General features: G+C 44.2%; 1 protein-coding gene across 2 annotated transcripts in view; it reads left to right on the plus strand.

Moving 5' to 3' along the window:
- The window catches only part of EIF2AK4 (eukaryotic translation initiation factor 2 alpha kinase 4), a 546,008-nt gene that overhangs the window by 174,301 nt on the left and 351,519 nt on the right, over positions 1 to 20,188 (plus strand). For both annotated transcript variants that reach the window (XM_029600187.1, XM_029600189.1), the window contains exon 11: positions 10,075 to 10,232. In XM_029600187.1, the coding sequence (XP_029456047.1) occupies positions 10,075 to 10,232 (158 nt within the window). The remainder of the gene's footprint in view (positions 1 to 10,074; positions 10,233 to 20,188) is intronic.

A 20,188-nucleotide genomic window follows, 5' to 3' on the forward strand; every position in this document is an offset into this window, starting at 1 on the left:
TCCTTACCTCGACGACTGGCTGCTAGTTGCCCTGGACCCATCCTCCCTGCAACGCAGCCTACGAATCACCATCCGATGCTTGGAAGAGTTGGGTTTACTTATCAACTACGAAAAACTCAACCTACAGCCAACCCAAATCCTTCAGTTTATAGGGGCAGTAACTGACACAAAAGTAGGCAAGACTTCCCTCCCCGAATCCAGGGGAGGGAAGTCTCAGACCCTGGTTACAAACCTGCTGGCGGTCACACACACCCAGCCCGACAAGTATTGACCATCTTGGGGCACAAGGTGGCGTCCGTCTACGTGATGCCTCAGTTGCGCTGACTACAGTGAGGCCTGAAAACACAGTGCACACAGCATCTGCACCCCCTGTTACGACGGGTCAAGGTCACCACGAACATGAAAAGGGATCTCCGGTGGTGGCTGAGTCCAAAGACATAGTTTATGGGAATGCCCCTCCAACAGCCAGCTCATCAAGTTATCTTGACCACAGACACCTCGAGCAAAGACAGTTTCAAACCCAAGGCCGATGGTCGAACTGGGAGAGAATGCAACAAATAAACCTGTTGGAACTTCGAGCGATCAGGTGCGCCTTGCGCACGTTCAGGGACCCTGTGGGGAAAGTCTGTCATGGTCCACACAGACAAACAGGTGGCGATGTTTTACATAAACAAGGAAGGGGGGTCGGGTTCATGGAGACTCTGCAGAGAAACTGTGTATGCATCTTGTAATGGGTGGAAGGGTAGTCCATCACACTCCAAGCGACTTATCTCCCTGGTATAGGAAACTCAAGAGCAGCCACTCAGCAGGATTTTCCATCCCCACGAATGGGAACTCAACCAGGAGGTGGCAGACCGCCACTTTCAAGTGTGGGGCCACTCCTCCATAGATCTCTTTGACATGGAGAACAACAGGAAAGTGCCCGCTTTCTGCTCCATCTACCCCAGCAAGCACAGTCTAGCACAGGACGCTCTTCTCATCCCATGGACGGAATGACTGCTATACACCTTTCCCCCCATCCCACTCATATTGAGGACCATCCAGATGTGCATCATGGACAGAGCCGATGTCATTCTCATAGCTCCGGCATGGCCCAGGCAACCGTGGTACACCTACCTAGTCTGCCTATCAACCAGGCAGCCAATGCCCCTTGGGCATGCTCTAAACCTGCTATCACAGGACAGGAGGATTCCTTCTTCACCCCATGCGCTCCTTCCTTCATGTGACAGCATGGAGATTGAAAGGACAGTATTGACAAATCTAAACCTACCACTACCAATTCAAGATGTATTGGTGTCCTCCAGGAAGTACTCCACCAGGAAAAAAGTACCAAGCTAGGTGGATCAGATACTCAAAGTGGTGCGGAGAGCATGGAGTAGACCTTTTCTCCTGCCCTCCGGAATGCCTGCTGGAATACCTCCACTCTCTATACCAGACAGTACTGGCAACGGCATCTATCAGAGTACATGCTAGCACTATTGCAGCTTACCCACCTCCCTCATGATGGCTTCCCGGTATCATGCCACCCACTCATCTCCAGATTCATGAAAGGCATTCTGCAGCTGCGCTCACCAGTTCCGTGGGATCTCAACCTAGTTCTAGAACAGTTGATGCTCCCACCCTTCTAAACTCTAGACAGCAGTCATATGAGGTATCTCTCCTGGAAAGTCCTCTTCCTGGTCGCCCTCACCTCAGCAAGGAGGGTCAGTGAACTGCAAGCATTGGTCCACTATTCACCATACCTGGAGTTCTACCATGATAAGGTGACATTAAGAACTCACCCTTTCTTCCTCTCGAAGGAGGTATCAGCATGCCACCTCAACCAATCACCTTACCAACCTTCTTCCCGAAACTGCACAAATCCAAAACAGAAAGACAGCTTCACACATTGGATTGCAAATGTGCCTTAGCTTACTAGAAATGGCGCACAAATTCAGAGTCCAGGGCCTCCCAACTCTTTGACTCCTTCAACCCGAATGCCCTCAGGCTCCCCATCTCCAAGAGAACCCTATCATCTTGGATCTCCCAATGCATCCTGTTCTGTTACAACAGAAGATCAGAAACCATATCTATCTCACCAAAGGCCCATCAAGTCAGAGCAATGGCAGCCTCCATCGATTATCTAAGTGAGGTGCCTGTCCAGGACATATGCAAAGCCACCATGTGGTCATCGCTGCATACTTTCACTTCACGCTACTGCCTCAACCAGCAGGCGGTTGCAGAGGCTGTGGTGGGTCAAGCCATCCTTTTGGCTTACCAGGTTAAGCGTACCTCCTAGAAGAACCGGAATGGACTGCGCACCACTTCCAGAGACCATGCAGTGCTCAACTCCCAGGCAGCATGGCTAATTCAGCCTGGTTATCTGCAGGAAAAAAAACAAGGTTGCTACCATAAATGGTGTTTTCCATAGATAGCAGCTAACTCACCTCCCCAGATAGTCTCCTAACCATGGAGTACAAGCTTGGATAACAGACTGAGGCAAGCTGGGAGCCGCATGGGAGAGGACACAACAGGCACACGGAGCAGAGCTCTGTGTGCTTTGAGGAGCTCTGCCACCTAGAGGACTTGAGGGCATTTATTTTATTTATTTATTTATTTATTTATTTTTCTACACCGATATTCGATAGGACATATCACACCAGTTTACATACAACAGGATGTCTAAGGCAAGCCTTATAGTGACATGATACAGTATAACAGATTAACTAAGTCATATAACTTGCTTTACAAACTAACTTTTTTTTTTAATAGTAATATGTTCTGATTTAACTTACTATGTACAGTGGCAGAGAAGGGAACAGGCAAAGCCAAGGAGAGGGTAGCAGAAATTATTTATCTGGAGGGAATGCTTTCCGAAAGAGCCAGGTTTTGAGATTTTCGGAAGGAAGGCGTTGGGTCAGTTCTGAGAGAGGGCGGGAGGTTGTTCCAGAGGTGAGGGCCTGCTATAGATGCAGTGCATTCTCTTGTGGAGACTCGATGCACTTCCTTGATGGAGGGAGAAGTGAGTAAACCTGTGTTGATTGAGCGGAGATTCCTGGTGGGGTTGCAGGGGGACAGAGGTCCCTGTAGCCAACTGACTTTATCATTATGGATTGCTTTGTGTATGAGCATGAGGGTTTTGTATTGAGATCTGAAAGGGACGGGCAGCCAGTGGAGTTGTTTGAGTGTGGGCGTAATATGATCCGTTTTTTTGTTATTTGTTAGTGATCGTGCTGCTGCATTTTGAAGAAGCTGGAGGGGCTTGAGAGTGGCTGCATAACTTGGAGTCACAGTTTTGTCCCTATTGTGTTTAACAAAGTCCCTGTTTCAGACTTCAGGAAGTTAGGCTGGGAGGTTGTGAGTGTCTGAGGGTGAAGGTCTGGATAAAAAGCCATCCCATTGCTTTTTTATTCTGAACTTAAGGTAGCTTGGTTCCAGGTGCAGGGTTAGTGCCACTTTCTTCCAATTTTTGTTGCATAATAATTGAATGCATTAAGTCTTGTGCAGGACGATCTGGTGGAGGTCAGAGGAAGAGAGGAAAGAGCCATTTGGGAGGACCAGATTTCCCTTGAGGGTATGTAAAGGGAAAGAAATTAGCAGAGGTACTCTGGCTTATTATTTCAAGCATTTGAAAACAGAGCATATAGTTTAAATTTTGTCCTGCTTTTGACTGGAAGCCAGCGAAGTTGATGTGGCTAATCAATACAGTAAATGCCATTCTAACCCAAGGTTTGCTACCCTGCTCGCTAATAAAGGCTGTCATAAAACCCACCTTAAAGAAACCTGATGCTGAGCCTAAAATAATTAACTTGTGGGCTAGGTCGTGTTCAGGTTACAGATGAATCTGGGAGGGATAGAATCTAACGGGCTTATGGACTGACTGATTCACTGGAGGATTTTTTTCCACTTATTGTGGGGAGATTGTCCTCAGATCGGACAATGGGCTAAAGTCTGGAGGGAGTTGAATAAAATTTGCCTGGGTAAGAAGAAAGGTTGTTGTATTCTTGGGATGATTGATGAGGGAGGTAGAGGGATCAAAGGAGGAACAAATAGCTTGTATTTTTTTCTGTGAAGAATTTGGCAGTCTTCAGCTGTGTGACCCTCTGAGCTGGTAGAAGGCGTTTGGGTTTCTGGTTTGTAGAGTTTCTGTACCAGGTTGAAAAATTTATTTGGGTAGTTCATGGATGATTCTAGTTTGGAAATGGCTTGTTGGATGGCTGCTTTGTTTTTTGGGTTTTTTTTTTCAGTGTTCTTTGCAGAAGCGAAAGTTGATATGTTTTTGTTTCCTCCATACTTGTTCGAGTTGATAAGACTGTTGTTTAAAGGGAAGAGCTTCATGGAATCATTCCTGGGGGGTTTTAATAGGATTGGATTTGAGGGGCTAATTTTAATTGCTTTAGAGAATTCATTCCATTGATGGACTAGAAGTTCTAATGGATCTAAGATGGTAGATGTTGCTTTATATTGATGACATTACTCACATTTTTGCTTGTAATACAGGCTAAGTTTCTGTTTGGAGATTTGGGTGTAGGAGCATAAGGAATTTATTTTGGGAATGGAATGCCTGGATAAGTTTATGGTCCAACCAGAAAATGGGAAATACTGTTATGAAGTTGGTAGTATTTATTTATTTATTTATTTAACAATGTTTGTATACCGCCTTTACAAACAAAAATTTAGTCAAAACTGTTTACAGATCTAAAACATACATAATCTAAAATAAATTCATCAATAAAAACAAAAAATGTAGACAAGAATCTAAAAATTCAGTAAACAAACAGAGCGCCTCTTGGGATTAAGGTGCCATATCTCGCTAGGTTATATTCGAAAGTATTGGAGGAAAGGGGGGGGGGGGGGGGAGTGAGAAAAAGAGAGGGGGAAGGGAGGATGGAATGGACTGAGGGTATGTACTGGTGCAGGATCATGACAATAAGAAAAAGGAATGTTAAATGATCAATTTGAAGAGGAGATATTAAAAGCTTTTTGAAACTAGTTTTTAAGGATTTCTTAAATTGTTGCACAGATATGAGTTGCAGGGAGTCTGGTAGGGAGTTCCACAAGTAGGGTCCTGCCACAGAAAAAGCTCTCTTACAGGTAAATTCAAGCCTTGCTAATTTGATTGTAGGCACATCTAAAAAACTTGATGATTGAATACAGGAAAGTTAAATCAAAAGCATGTTCATGTCTGTTTGTTCATTGCAAACAATGCTCATTGTTTGCAATGCTCATTGTTCGCTCCCTGTTTGATGTAACTTTTTACCTTCTACAATGGTTTATTGTTATTGTTCCATGTTCTATGTAAAAAAACCCAGGTCTAACTTCCCAGACCAGGGCAACCTCTTTCGTTACTTGTAAACCGGACTGATTTGTATTGCATACAGGAATTCCGGTATATAAAAATGTAAAATAAATAAATAAAATAAATGTCTGTGCATAGGGACCTTGATTAGCTGGAAGAGGCTGAACTTGTCATATGTTGTGCTGGAAGCTGGTGGTGTATCCTTTTGAAGGAGGCCTATGCATAATTGAAATTCCCTAGAACCAGGAGGTTGTGCTGAGTAGTAACAATGTCACATAGGAATTTGGATTGTTTAAGGAAAAGTGTCTGGATGGCTATTTATTTATTTATTTATTTTATTTATTTATTTAGAGCTTTTCTATACCGGAATTCATGCTAAAATCATATCATGCCAGTTTACAGGTAACAGGGGTGCAATAACCTTGAACATTTAACAAGTGGAGAGGAACCAAAGTTACAATAAAACAGGGTTGCTGGAACTGGAGAGGAAGGAGACAAGAGTAAGAGTAACTTTACAGTAGTAATTATTTACATTGTGCTAAAAGGTCTCTTAATAGTTGTGATGAATCAGTTAGACTCGGGAAAGGCTTGTTTGAATAACCAAGTCTTAAGCCTTTTTCTGAATGTTAATAGACATGGTTATCTGTGAAAAGGCACACTGAAGGCTGATGAATCAGGAGCCTGGTTCTGTAAGCGTATGTATATGCAAGGTCAGCACATAAGAGGAAGAACACCTAATAACATAAGAACATGCCATACTGGGCCAGACCAAGGGTCCATCATGCCCAGCATCCTGTTTCCAACAGTGGCCAATCCAGGCCATAAGAACCTGGCAAGTACCCAAAAACTAAGTTTATTCCATGTTACTGTTGCTAGTAATAGCAGTGGCTGTCAACTTAATTAATAGCAGGTAATGGACTTCCTCTCCAAGAATTTATCCAATCCTTTTTTAGACACAGCCTTATTAACTGCACTAACCACATCCTCTGGCAACAAATTCCAGAGTTTAATTGTGCGTTGAGTGAAAAAGAACTTTCTCTGATTAGTTTTAAATGTGCCACATGCTAACTTCATGGAGTGCCCCCTAGTATTTCTATTATCTGAAAGAGTAAATAACCGATTCACATCTACCCGTTCTAGACCTCTCATGATTTTAAACACCTCTATCATATCCCCCCTCAGCCGTCTCTTCTCCAAGCTGAAAAGTCCTAACCTCTTTAGTCTTTCCTCATAGGGGAGCTGTTCCATTCCCCTTATCATTTTGGTCGCCCTTCTCTGTACCTTCTCCATCGCAATTATATCTTTTTTGAGCTGTGGCGACCAGAATTGTACACAGTATTCAAGGTGCGGTCTCACCATGGAGCAATAGAGAGGCAGCATGACATTTTCCGTTTTTTATTCACCATTCCCTTTCTAATAATTCCCAACATTGTTTGCTTTTTTGACTGCCGCAGCACACTGAACCGATGATTTCAATGTGTTATCCACTATGACGCCTAGATCTCTTTCTTGGGTGGTAGCACCTAATATGGAACCTAACATTGTGTAACTATAGCATGGGTTATTTTTCCCTATATGCATCACCTTGCACTTATCCACATTAAATTTCATCTGCCATTTGGATGCCCGATTTTCCAGTCTCAGAAGGTCTTCCTGCAATTTATCACAATCTGCTTGTGATTTAACTACTCTGAACAGTTTTGTATCATCTGTAAATTTGATTACCTCACTTGTCGTATTTCTTTTCAGATTATTTATAAATCTATTGAAAAGTATGGGTCTCAATACAGATCCCTGAGGCACTCTACTGCCCACTCCCTTCCACTGAGAAAATTGTCCATTTAATCCTACTCTCTGTTTCTTGTCTTTTAGCCAGTTTGTAATCCATGAAGACATCGCCACCTAGTCCATGACTTTTTACTTTTCCTAGAAGCCTCTCATGAGGAACGTTGTCAAATGCTTTCTGAAAATCCAAGTACACTACATCTACCGGTTCACCTTTATCAACATGTTTATTAACTCCTTCAAAAAAGTGAAGCAGACTTGTGAGGCAAGACTTGCCTTGGGTAAAGCCATGCTGACTTTGTTCCATTAAACCATGTCTTTCTGTTATTTTGATGTTTAGAACACGTTCCACTATTTTTCTGGCACTGAAGTCAGGCTAACCGGTCTGTAGTTTCCTGGATTGCCCCTGGAGCCCTTTTTAAATATTGGGGTTACATTAGCTATCCTCCAGTCTTCAGGTACAATGGATGATTTTAATGATAGATTACCAATTTTTACTAATAGGTCTGAAATTTCATTTTTTAGTTCCTTCAGAACCCTGGGGTGTATACCATCTGGTCCAGGTGATTTACCACTCTTCAGTTTGTCAATCAGGCCTACCACATCTTCTAGGTACACCGTGATTTGGTTCAGTCCATCTGAATCATTACCCATGAAAACCTTCTCCAGTACGGGTACCTCCCCAACATCCTCTTCAGTAAACACCGAAGCAAAGAAATCATTTAATCTTTCCATGATGGCTTTATCTTCTCTAAGTGCCCCTTTAACCCCTCAATCATCTAACGATCCAACTGACTCCCTCACAGGCTTTCTGCTTCGGATATATTTTTAAAGTTTTTACTGTGAGTTTTTGCCTCTACGGCCAACTTCTTTTCAAATTCTCTCTTAACCTGTCTTATCAATGTCTTACATTTAACTTTCCAACGCTTAAGCATTATCCTATTTTCTTCTGTTGGATCCATCTTCCAATTTTTGAATGAAGATCTTTTGGCTAAAATAGCTTCTTTCACCTCCCCTTTTAACCATGCCTGTAATCGTTTTGCCTTCCTTCCACCTTTTTTAATGTGTGGAATACATCTGGACTGTGCTTCTAGGATGGTATTTTTTAACAATGACCACGCCTCTTGCACACGTTTTACCTTTGTAGCTGCTCCTTTCAGTTTGTTTCTAACAATTTTTCTCATTTTATCAAAGTTTCTGTTTTGAAAGTTTAGCATGAGAGCCGTGGATTTGCTTACTGACCTCCTTCCAGTCATTAATTCAAATTTGATCATATTATGATCACTATTGCCAAGTGGCCCCACCACCGTTACCTCTCTCACTAAATCCTGTGCTCCATTGAGAATTAGATCTAAAATTGCTCCCTGTCTTGACGGTTCCTGAACCAATTGCTCCATAAAACTATCATTTATTCCATCCAGGAACTTTATATCTCTAGCATGTACCGATGATACATTTACCCAGTCAATATTGGGGTAATTGAAGTCTCCCATTATTACCGCACTTCCAATTTGGTTAGCTTCCCTAATATCTCTTAGCAATTCACTGTCAGTCTCACCATCTTGACCAGGTGGAAGTTTGTATACTCCTATCACTATAGTCTTCCCCGTCACACAAGGGATATCTACCCATAAAGATTCAATTGTGCATTTAGTTTCATGCAGGATGTCTATCTTGTTGGACTCTATGCCATCCCTGACATAAAGCGCCACACCGCCTCCCAGGTGCTCCTCTGTCATTGCGATATAATTTGTACCCCTGTATAGCACTGTCCCATTGGTTGTCCTCCTTCCACCATGTCTCTGAGATGCCAATTAAGTCTGTCATCATTAACTGCTATACATTCTAATTCTCCCATCTTACTTCTTAGACTTCTGGCATTAGCATACAAACTTTTCAAAGTTTGTTTTTTGTTTGTATTTTCATTCTGCTTTTTAATTGATAGGGATAAGTTAGAATTTTTTTAGCTCAGGTGAGTTTTTAGTTACAGGCATTTGGACTACTTTTCTTATTATTGGAACCTCACTGTCAGGATGCCCTAATCCTAATGCATTATTAGTATCCTTTGAAGATTCCTCTCTCCGAACCATGCGCTGCTGAGCGACTGTCTGCTTTCCCCTTTGTTCTAGTTTAAAAGCTGCTCTATTTCCCTTGTAAAGGTTAGCGCCAGCAGTCTAGTTCCACCCTGGTTAAGGTGGAGCCTATCTCTTCGGAAGAGATTCTCCCTTCCCCAAAAAGCTCCCCAGTTCCTAACAAAACTGAATCCCTCTTCCTTGTAACATTGTTTCATCCACGCATTGAGACTCTGGAGCTTTGCGTGCCTCTGGTTACCTGCGTGTGGATCAGGAAGCATTTCAGAGAATGCTACCCTGGAGGTTCTGGATTTAAGTTTTCTACCTAAGAGCCTAAATTTGGCTTCCAGAACCTCCCTCCCACATTTTACTATGTCGATGGTGCCCACATATACCATGACAGCCAGCTCCTCCCCAGCACTGTCTAAAATCCTATCTAGGTGACGCTTGAGGTCCACCACCTTCGCACCAAGTAGGCATATTACCAGGTGATCCTCACGCCCACCAGCCACCCAGCTGTCTACATTCCTAATAATCGAATCACCAACTATGACAGTAGCAGTGTCACATAGTGGGAAAACTGTGGCAGCACAGAAATGTACTTGTGCACATTTTCACTTTCCTTGTCCAGCCAAATCAACTTGCTTTTTTGTTATTGTACTTGAATTTTTCATTCCTTATAACTGATGTGCTGTTATAGTTTAGCAACTAGTCACATGTTTTACATGCATTTTAGATTTCAAGGGAAAATCAGTAAAAGAACAACTGGTTCCATATATTTTGGGAACTTACCTTATTTGGCAATCAAAGATGAATTTTTAAGGAAGTGTGTACTGCAGAGCCAGAAAGGGGCAAATTTCTTGTTTACATATGTAGAAAGGATACAATAGTAGGGATGTGTTTCTTACATTGTTACAAAAGTCTCTGCTTCCTTTCTAGATTACATTGGGGCAGACTGCATTGATACGGTGATCCCCACAAACCTGCTCTCCAACATCACGCACTGCATACCAGGACAGCCACAGTTTTCCCGCTATTTGAATGAATTTGAAGAGTTGCAGCTGCTGGGGAAAGGTGCCTTTGGAGATGTCATCAAGGTACAACTCGGAAAAAACAATTATCAGCTGAAAACTTGGGGTCTTTATAATAAAATGTGAAAACTGTGTTCTACCTCTTGAAAATGATAGGTTAGCAAAATGATACTTCTAAATTGATAGCCATACTACTGTGAATCCAGAAAAGACAAAAAAAATGGAACACAAAGATTTTTTAAATGATTTAAATGAGGGCTAACATAAAAATGGGGATAAGATCGCCAAGGCTGTAAAACACCCTATTCAAGGTGCAAACCGCAAGGTTTTAATCAGTGCTTAAACAGTAATTAAAATCCAATTAATTGTAAAGTGAAGTTCCAAAATCTCTAAATACTCTGTTTTATTTTCAATAACACGTTTCATACTTAAACAAAATATGTAGCTTTCTTTTTGAATTTGTGTCCAACACGTAAGCCACGCATTTCAGAATGGAATTTTCAAAACCACTAGTTTCTCAGCATTCAGACAGGTTAATCCACAACCAGTGGGTTATGCACTTCTACCAGCAGATGGAGCCAGAGCAAAGCTGACGTCACGGTATATATATCCCTACTCTGACATCAGCCTGTCAGTATTCTTTGTCTCCAGTAGATGGTGGATGTGTGTCTCCCTAATAGGAATTGCTTGTTTAGAAAAAAAGAAAAGATACAGAGTATTTATTTATTTTATTTATTTAAAATCTTTTCTATACCGTCGCTAAGTTATATACCATCGCAACGGTTTACATGTAGGCACATATTTAATGTAGGTAAAAGTGTACTATAGTACATTCTAACAGGTGCCGTCAAAGGTTCGGTTACAATATATCATTAGACAAAATAATTTTTAGAGAAGTGGGTCATGACCGAGTGTACTGAAAGTACTTTTACGGGTAAATTTATCATACATAGTGTTATCAATATGCTAGTTGTGATGTGGGGTTCATAGACTACTCTACTGTATTGTCCTAATTACTGTGTGTCTGTGCTTATCTGCTTATTCCTGAGTAATTTCTATTCTCCCGTCTCCTTGTAAAATGCCTGTTTAAAAAGCCATGTTTTTAAACTTTTCTTAAATGCCTTGAGATCACTTTGTAATCTGATCTCTGGAGGCATTGTGTTCCAAATTGTGGGTCCTGCTAATAAGGCCCTTTCCCTCACTTGGGTTAGTCTTGCTGTTTTAACTGAAGGGATGGTTAGGAGTGCTTTATTTGCTGATAGAAGATTTCTCTGTGGGACGTGTACCCGTAATGCTGTGTTTAGCCAGTCTGATTTCTCATCATGAATTAGTTTATGGATGGTACATAGGGTTTTGTAAAGAAGAATGAGATTGATCATGCACCGCTTCTCCTGCAGTGGTTCCTTGTGGTGCCTCCCTCAATCGAGTGCCTCTGTCCGGTAGCCGGTATTCCGGTGTGGACTTAAATGCCAAGAGAGAATTAACTGAGAAGCTAGCGGGTGCAGGAAGCTGAGTGTGGCGGTGAAGGCATTAGCCTTCTCCTCCCGCAGCCAGAGACCAACTCTGTACTTGGCCGGGGCGGCCTGAGTTCAGATAAGGGGATGTTAAAAAAAATAATAATACAAATGTAAGAGAGAGGGATACTGTTAAGAGATTCCTCTCCCCCCTTTTTCTTGTCTGGTCTCTGAGCCTTGGAATGTCAATCTGACATTCATTCCCGCCTCTGTGAGGGGCTAGGGGAGTTGCAGTAGCTTTGTTGGATTGAGCAGCCTTTTGTCTAGGCCCTGCACGCGGGCTTCTCTGAAATACTGAGTGGTAGGCCATGGTGGTGTTCACGTTCTGCCTTCTGTGCAAGTCTACTGGGATACAGTGACTAACGATTCACGCCTATGCATCCAAGTTGGTCATCTGTCTGGATCACGTGGCTTGGGCATCCAAATTTTGGGTGTCCATAGTTTTGTGCATTCCTTGGATCCTAGCACCTAAGCTCTTCTTTATAAGAGAAGTATGTTCTTATGGGACGTCCTATCTTTAAATATAGGCATCCCATACTTGGGCGCCTTAAATTTGGGCATCCTGTCTGGACTTGCCTTGAACAGGACACACAGTTGGATGCACAATTGTCAGATGCTTGTTTGTAAATGTGCTGCTAGTGGAAGTCTTATTCATGGTGCTGGTATAAAGAATCCTAATCGCCTTGTGATTTGCACTGCTTGCTATATTCGAGCATCACAGCAGGGTGTCCCCTCTAATCTTATCAGCTCTGCCCGGAAGCCCAGGGAGAGTTGTCTCCTGCAGATTTGGCTGAGCCCAGCCCTTCCCAGCAAGATGCGGGAATGAGACTGGAGGGGGGGATCTGTCACGTTTTGCCTTGTTTTGAGACTCCCCTAACTAGAATTTCAGCAGGAGAGGACTTCTCAATGGATACCTCTTCAGCGCCTCCTTTCGCCTTTTTTCTTGGGTGGAATTTTTTCAAGGGCTGCAATCCCTTCTAATGTTTGGCAAGTTACGGCCCAAAGTTACCCCCTCCAAGTTACCTCCTGGAAGTTCAGGAGTTCAGGTTCCGGAATCCTGCAAGTCTGGTGCCACAGATAAGCGTTGAAGCTCACCCCGGCCTCCTGCAGGTTCCACTGATGGAGACCCTGCTGGCTCTGATGACAAGTGCAATCCTTACACCCTGGAGGATAGAGAACTTCCTCCGGGTTTGAAGTCATATAGATGGGTCGCCCACTGTGATCTCTGACTCTGATGATTCTGGGAGTTCTGGGTGTTGGTTCCATGTATGAGCTAAAGAAGAATCCCATTTTAGTACCTTGATTGGCCTTGAATGGGGCGCTCCGAAAGCTAATGTTAAAGTGGTATGAGCCTTGGTAGGGCTGGATCCGACAGCGAGAGAGAGCAGTTGCGTTTTCCAAAAGTGGATGCACTGGTGTGTGCAGTCTCCAAGTGCACGACCTTTCCTGAAGAAGAGGGAGTGACTTCAAAGCATGCGCATGTGCAGGATAGGAGAGTTGAGGCTATCCTTACGCAGGCCTTGAGGTGGTGGAAATGAATTGCAGTTAACTTCTTACATAACATTGAAACATACATAGAAACATAGAAATGACGGCTCCTTGGTGGCTCGCGCTGGTTTGCTTTTTTCTCAGAAGCCGATGAGACTGGTTAGAATACTGGGGCAGTTGATGGAACCAGCTGACGACTTTCTGACCAATGCAAACTGTGCCCTAGTCCATCTGCGCCCTAGTCCATCTCTCTGCCTCTCTGGCTTTGGTGTTGGCAACCACACATCAGCTGTAGCTAAGATTGGTCGGCTGCTACGATTTTAAAGTCTTATCTTATGAAATTGTCCTTAAAGAATCACTCTTGTTCGGGGTGAGTCCCAAGTTCCTCATTTACCAGAGGATTAAAAGCAGGCGCCGCGCTCTTTCGGCGCGAGGGGAGCGCTAGGAGTTTCAAACGTTTTCAACCCTACAGAGAAGTGCCTTATCCAAGTGCTCAACTTCTGAATAGGTCTCGGTCCTTTAGGCCCAGGTAGCCCAGATGGGGCATAGGCTTGAGTGGTGATACATCCTGACCCCCCCTCGATGAAGGTGTGCTTGATCTACTTCCTAGAACTGGAGGTAGGGGTCCTCCTGTCTCCTCTTATTGGGGGTGGGTCAAGATCACGTCAGACCAGTGGGTTCTGGAGGTGATAAGGAACACAAAACAGGCAGTGTAAACAGCACACGCATATATTAAATATACAACAGAGGAATACAGAGAAGGGCAACCAAAATGATAAAGAGGATGGAACAGCTTCCCTATGAGGAAAGGCTGAAGAGGCTAGGGCTGTTCAGCTTGGAGAAGAGACGGCTGAGGGGGGATATGATAGAGGTCTTTAAGATCATGAGAGGTCTTGAACGAGTAGATGTGACTCGGTTATTTTCACTTTCGAATAATAGGACTAGGGGGCATTCCATGAAGTTAGCAAGTAGCACATTTAAGACTAATCGGAGAAAATTCTTTTTCACTCAACACACAATAAAGCTCTGGAATTTGTTGCCAGAGGATGTGGTTAGTGCACTTAGTGTAGCTGGGTTCAAAAAAGGTTTGGATAAGTTGGAGGGAGAAGTCCATTAATGGTTATTAATCAATTTTACTTAGGGAATAGCCACTGCTATTAATTGCATCAGTAGCATGGGATCTTCTTAGTGTTTGGGTAATTGCCAGGTTCTTGTGGCCTGGTTTTGGCCTCTTTTGGAAACAGGATGCTGGGCTTGATGGACCCTTGGTCTGACCCAGCATGGCAATTTCTTATGTTCTTATGTTCTTATGTGTGGCAAACAATCAACTGATCAATAAAGCTCACAATAAACTTTTAATTAATGCATACAATCACAGGTGTGTCATGAAATATTATTTCAGATATTTAGATATGCATTCATGGAAAAATGGTACACACAAGGACCCCGACACGGCTGAGTTTCACATCAGGGGCTGCGTCAGGGGGACCACAACTTTTAAAAGTATATAAAACAGATATTGAGTGGATATTGAGCAGGTAGGCGAGCACAGTCAAAAAAACTAGATATCATTTCAACATAGGGGAAAACCAGGGAAGAAAAGGTGGGGGGGTAGAAAGAAGATAGGGGAAAGGAGGGGAGGTGAGGGGAGGTGAGGGGGGAAGGGAAGAAAGGGTGGAGAGGGGGAGGAAGGGGAAGGAAGGGGAGGGGGTTAGAAGGAGGGGGAAGGGAAAAAAGGGGTGGAGGGGGAATGGGGAGAAATGGAAAAAGGGGGCAGGAGGGGAAAGAAGTTAAGGGAAGAAATAATAAATAATTTGAGAATTATAACCTGAGAATCAAGGGCAGCTCAATACTAGAGATCGTGAATTGATTGTATGCAGTCTAGAAAAGAAAAAATAAACAAAAAAGGGAAACGAGAAAAGATGATAGAACAAAAACTTGGAAAATACAATTGTGCAACTAATTAACTTACTGAGGAAATCTGTAAGATTTACGAGCCAAAATTCTGAAAAGAAATGAGGAAATGGTAAGAAATGGACAAAGGTAGCCATTTAATGCTGAGCTCAAGGAAAGGACCGTGGAAAATGTGAAGAAAAAATATACCTGAACTATTCAAAGAAGCCTATCCTGGAAGGTCCATGGGAATTGCTCACTCAGTCAGCCATAGCCGCGAGTAGGGCAAATCTGCCCGCGGAGCTAAAAAGGTGAACAGAGGAATCTTACATTTAAAGAGCAGGTCAGGTACTTTGTGAACAAAGTAAGCAGTATTGAGGGTTTTAGGGGAGGTTTGCTATACAAACAGAGCGACAAAAGCACTGAACAAAATGCATCAAAAACTATAGAAGAGGAGAAGTAAAAAAGCGGACTCAGTTAAAAAGTATACTCATGCTCACCTTAAAGTATCGAAAGGGTACTTGGTCAGAGGAAAGAATAATCTTTAATTTAGGTGCATGATCGCTGGAAGCTAAACTGGAACTGATAATGAGAAGGGAGAGAAAATATGAGCCGCGGCAGAGTTGAGAACATTAAAAGAATACAAAAGATAGCTGGAATGACAAACCTTATTGCAAAAATCTTAATGTACTGGCAGTCTGAACGGCGATGTGGCAATTCAAAATAGAACTGTCTGGGCCTAAATTAAATACAGAAAATATCGCGCCAAAATTTAGTCACGTGATTCAGGATGCACCAATTAGGGTATACATATTACTGATAAGTGGAAGTAACTTATAAAGGATACTGTGTGTAGACTAAGACTAAAGACCCAGTAGGGGATGATAAAATGGGAAAGAATGTGTAAGAGTATATATAAAAATAAAAAATAAAAAAACCCCCCAAAAAAACCCTACCTACCCGCTCAATATCTGTTTTATATGCTTTTAGAAGTTGTGGTCCCCCTGACGCAGCCCCTGATGCGAAACACGGCCATGTCGGGGTCCTTGTGTGTACCATTTTTCCATGAATGTATATCTAAATATCTGAAATAATATTTCATGACACACCTGTGATTGTATGTATGAATTAAAAGTTTATTGTGAGCTTTATTGACCAGTTGATTGTTTGCCACACATTATTCCTCTGTGGTGATAAGGAACAGCCATGCTCTGGAGTTCTGCATTCCTCGGAACAACTTCTTTGCGTCTCCCTGTGACTCTTCGGAAATGAGGCTGGCAGTGCAGGTTAAATTGTCGAGGCCCCTGAGTTGGGTGGCCGTGGTCCAGTGCTTAAGTCACAAGAAAGTGTGGGCCGCATTCCATTTATTTCATTGTACCCAAGAAGGTTTTCTTTCGCCCATCCTGGTCCTAAAGGAAATCAGTAGTCATTGTGAGTGGCTTGTTTACACATGAAATCCTGACACTTAGTGATAATGGCATTACAGTCGTAGGAGTTTCTCACGCCTCTGAATCTTCAGCGGTGTATCTACATATTCCCATTCGGCTGCTGCATCATCACTTTTGCAGTTCAATGTTTTGGAGTGACATTAGCAGTTTTCAAGTGCTATCTTTTGGTTGGCAACCATGCCCAGGACCTTCTGCAAGGTCCTAGTGGTGGTAGCGACAGTGTCAAGACAAGATGATATTCTGTTCTCCCCCGTACCTAGACAATTGGATAATTTGGGCTAAGGGCATGGAGAGAGTCTTCAGACCTCATGCAGGCTGGCTTCCTTGCTGCAATTTCTAGGTTGGGTGATGAACTTGACCAAGAGTAAGTTACAGCATCTCAGACGCTGGAGTGTCTTGGTGTTCATTTCGACACGAAGCAAGGCAGGGTGTTCCTGCTGGAGACCCGCATTCAGAAATGGATAGCTCAGGTGCGACTATTGACAGAAGGTATTTGCCCGGTGGTATGGTCTTACCTATAGGTGTTTGGTTGATGGTAACCACCCTAGAAGTGGTTCCATGGGCAAGAGCACATATGCTTCCTCTTCAGTGCACACTATGGGCATGATGGAGTCCAAAGTCAGAACTTCTAGATATGGCTTCAGTTACTGGTGAAAACTAGCATCCAAATGCACTGATGATGGAAAGCGGATCATCTAAGAAAGGAAATTTCCCTACAAACACAGGACTGACTGGTATTCACGACTGTGGCGAGCTTCAGGGTTGGGAGGCTTTCTATCAAGAGTTGATGGCGCAGGGACGCTGGACTGCAGAGGAGTCTCTCTGGAGCATCAGTCATCTGGAAGCATGTGCCATACAGTTGGCATGCTTGCAATTCGTTGACTGCTGGCAGGGCCAAGCACTCCGAGTAATGTCAGACACTGCGACGATAGTGGCATGCATCAATCGCCAGGAAGGCACCAAGAGCCAGCAAGTGTTGCAGGAAATAATCCAGCTTTTGGAATAGGTGGAAGTACATCTTCAGGAAATCTCCGCCTCTCAATTGCGGTAAAAGACAATGTAAGAGTCTATTTTTTTTTTTCAGGAGAATAGGAAATGTCAGATGCATTCAGCTCAGTGAGCCGCTGAGGCCTACCATTTATAGACTTGCTGGCAACATTGCTCACTGCAAAGGTTCCTTCCCTTTTTCAGTCGCAGGGGATATCTGAAGCCCCTAGGCATCGATGCACGGGCAGAAGTGGCTGTAATACAAGCTTCGGTATGCCTTTTCCCCTGCCTATGTTGGGCAGAGTAATTGGAAAATCGAAGGACACACATGATTGATGCTTCTGGTGGTTCCAGATTTGCGGAGGCTCCAGGCAGACTCTCCATTTCGGTTACCAGTCCACAGGGACCTGCCACGACAGGGACTTGTTCTTCGTGTAGGTCCATCTCGATTTTGTTTTTGGGTGTGGTTCCTGAAAGGGCTCGGTTGTTGACACACAGAATCTCCATTGCTGTGATTCCACCATGCTTCGAGTACAAAAGTTCTCCCCTCTTTAGATTACATTTGGGTTTGGAGAGTATTTGAGGCATGGTGTGAAGAACAAGGCATGCATCCTCAAACAGTTAAGATCCCACTCGTGGAATTCTTGAAGGTGCAGATGATGGCTCTTACCTGTTTTCAAGGGTCAGGTGAATGGCAGACCCTTGTTGGTCCTTCCGGATGAGGCTCGGTTTTGTAGGGGATGAGGCTTTTTCATCCTCCCTTGTGGTTGCTGGTGCCCTCATGTAGCCTTAATCCTGTTCTAGAATTTTGGCAAATTCCACTTTTTGGCCTCTGCATAGCCTTTCCTTGAGGTTAAAGTCTTGAAGACAGTGTTTCTTGTGGTGAATTGTTCCGTGCATCAGGTCCAAGCTGCGGGCTCTTTCTTGCCAGGAACCATTCCTGAGGGTGACTTTGGAGGTGGTCCAGCTTCTGACTAAGCCATCCTTTTTTGCTGAAAATGGTCTCGGATTTTCATTTGAACCAATCAGTTTCCCTGCCAATTCTGGACAGGGAGAGAGATGTGGTTGAATATCATGTGTTGTGGACCTTTGAAGTCTAGAGGCATCTGATATGGTATTGGAGGTTATTAAAACCTCTCAAGAAGATTGATCGCTTGTTTGCTCTCCACAGTGGAGGTAAGCAGGGTGAGTTAGCATAGCGGGCTATGTTAGCCCGTTGGGTTAAGGAGGTTATCATGCCATGTGGGTGGATGTTGAGTAGTTGTTACTTAAACAGGTTAGGACTCATTCCACTAGAGCACAGGCAGTGTCATGGGCAGAGCTTCGATTGTTGTCTCCCATCGAGATTTGCTGAGCTGTGACGTGCTCCTCCTTAGACATTTTTTCCAGTTTTACCGCCTGGATGTGCAGGCCCAGGAGGATGCAGCCTCTGTGTGTGCGGTGTTGCTTATCTTGTGGCAGCCTCTTGACCTGTTTGGGAGTAGCTTAGGTACATCCCACTTGTTGTGGATTAACCTGTCTGAATGCTGAGAAATGAGAAATTACTACTTGCTTGATAATTTCCTTTTCTCTAATTCTTAAGCTCTCCGCCCGCGGCAGCCCCGCAGTGCGGCCCTCTCACCATCTCAAGCAGTTCCCAGGTCCCAGCTCCTCGTCGCTGGCTGCAGCAAGCCACCGGCCCTAACCTCGGGCTCCCGCTGGCGCCTCTGGCTTCGTTTCATTTCACAGAACCTCTAGCCAGGATGCTCCCATGCGGCGGGCCTCTCCGCGGGATTCGCGGAGAGATGCTGCTGGAAGTGTTGCACTCCTCCCTAGGTGCGCGCGTGTGCGCGCATCTGTGACATCTTTAAAGGGCCCGCGGCGGGAACTTGGCCGCAGACCCAGATGTTGACATCAGATACTTCTCTGTATAAATACTCAGGCCGCACTCCTCAGCGTCGCCTTTGCAACAAGGCTCCTTAGTCTCCTGTTCCAGGTTGCTGAGTACTCGTTGCCTCCTTGCTTGTCTTGTTGGTGTTCTTGATTCTCCAAGTTTCTGGTTCCTGTTCCGTTGTTCATCCATCTGATCCTTCCGTTGAATTGACTTCCTGGATTTGTGCTCTGCTACGCCTGGCCTTGCCTGCCTTCTCCAAGCCTGACCTCTGCTACACCTGACCTCACCTGCCTTCTCCCAAGTCTGACCTCTGCTACGCCTGACTTCGTCTGCCTTCTCCAAGCCTGACCTTTGCTACGCCTGATCTCATCTGCCTTCTCCGTGCCTCTACCTTTGCTACGTCTGACCACGCCTGCCTTGACCATTGCTTCGCCTGACCACGCCTGCCTTCCCCGTGCCCTGACCATAGCTACGTCTGACCATGCCTGCCTTCTCCGTGCCTTGACCATTGCTTCGCCTGACCACACCTACCTTCGTGCCCTGACATAGCTATGTCTGACCACATCTGCCTTCTCTACACCTTGACTATTGCTACGAATGACCACGTTACAGACTTCCTTGAGTCAAGAGTTCCACGTTGCTTGCTACACCTTCCAATTGCCGCCAGCTCCTGTCCGAGCTCGGCATTGATGCCTCCGTCCCTATCCTCTGGACGTGGACTATTAAGGCCCCGGCCTTCCTTTGCTCAGGCACCTTCAGTCACTCCTAGTTCCGTGGTGCTTGAGTTCTTGTTCCACATCCCGTCCAAGATAGAACCCT

Source organism: Rhinatrema bivittatum, chromosome 4, assembly GCF_901001135.1.
Source record: "Rhinatrema bivittatum chromosome 4, aRhiBiv1.1, whole genome shotgun sequence".
Lineage (NCBI taxonomy): Eukaryota > Metazoa > Chordata > Amphibia > Gymnophiona > Rhinatrematidae > Rhinatrema > Rhinatrema bivittatum.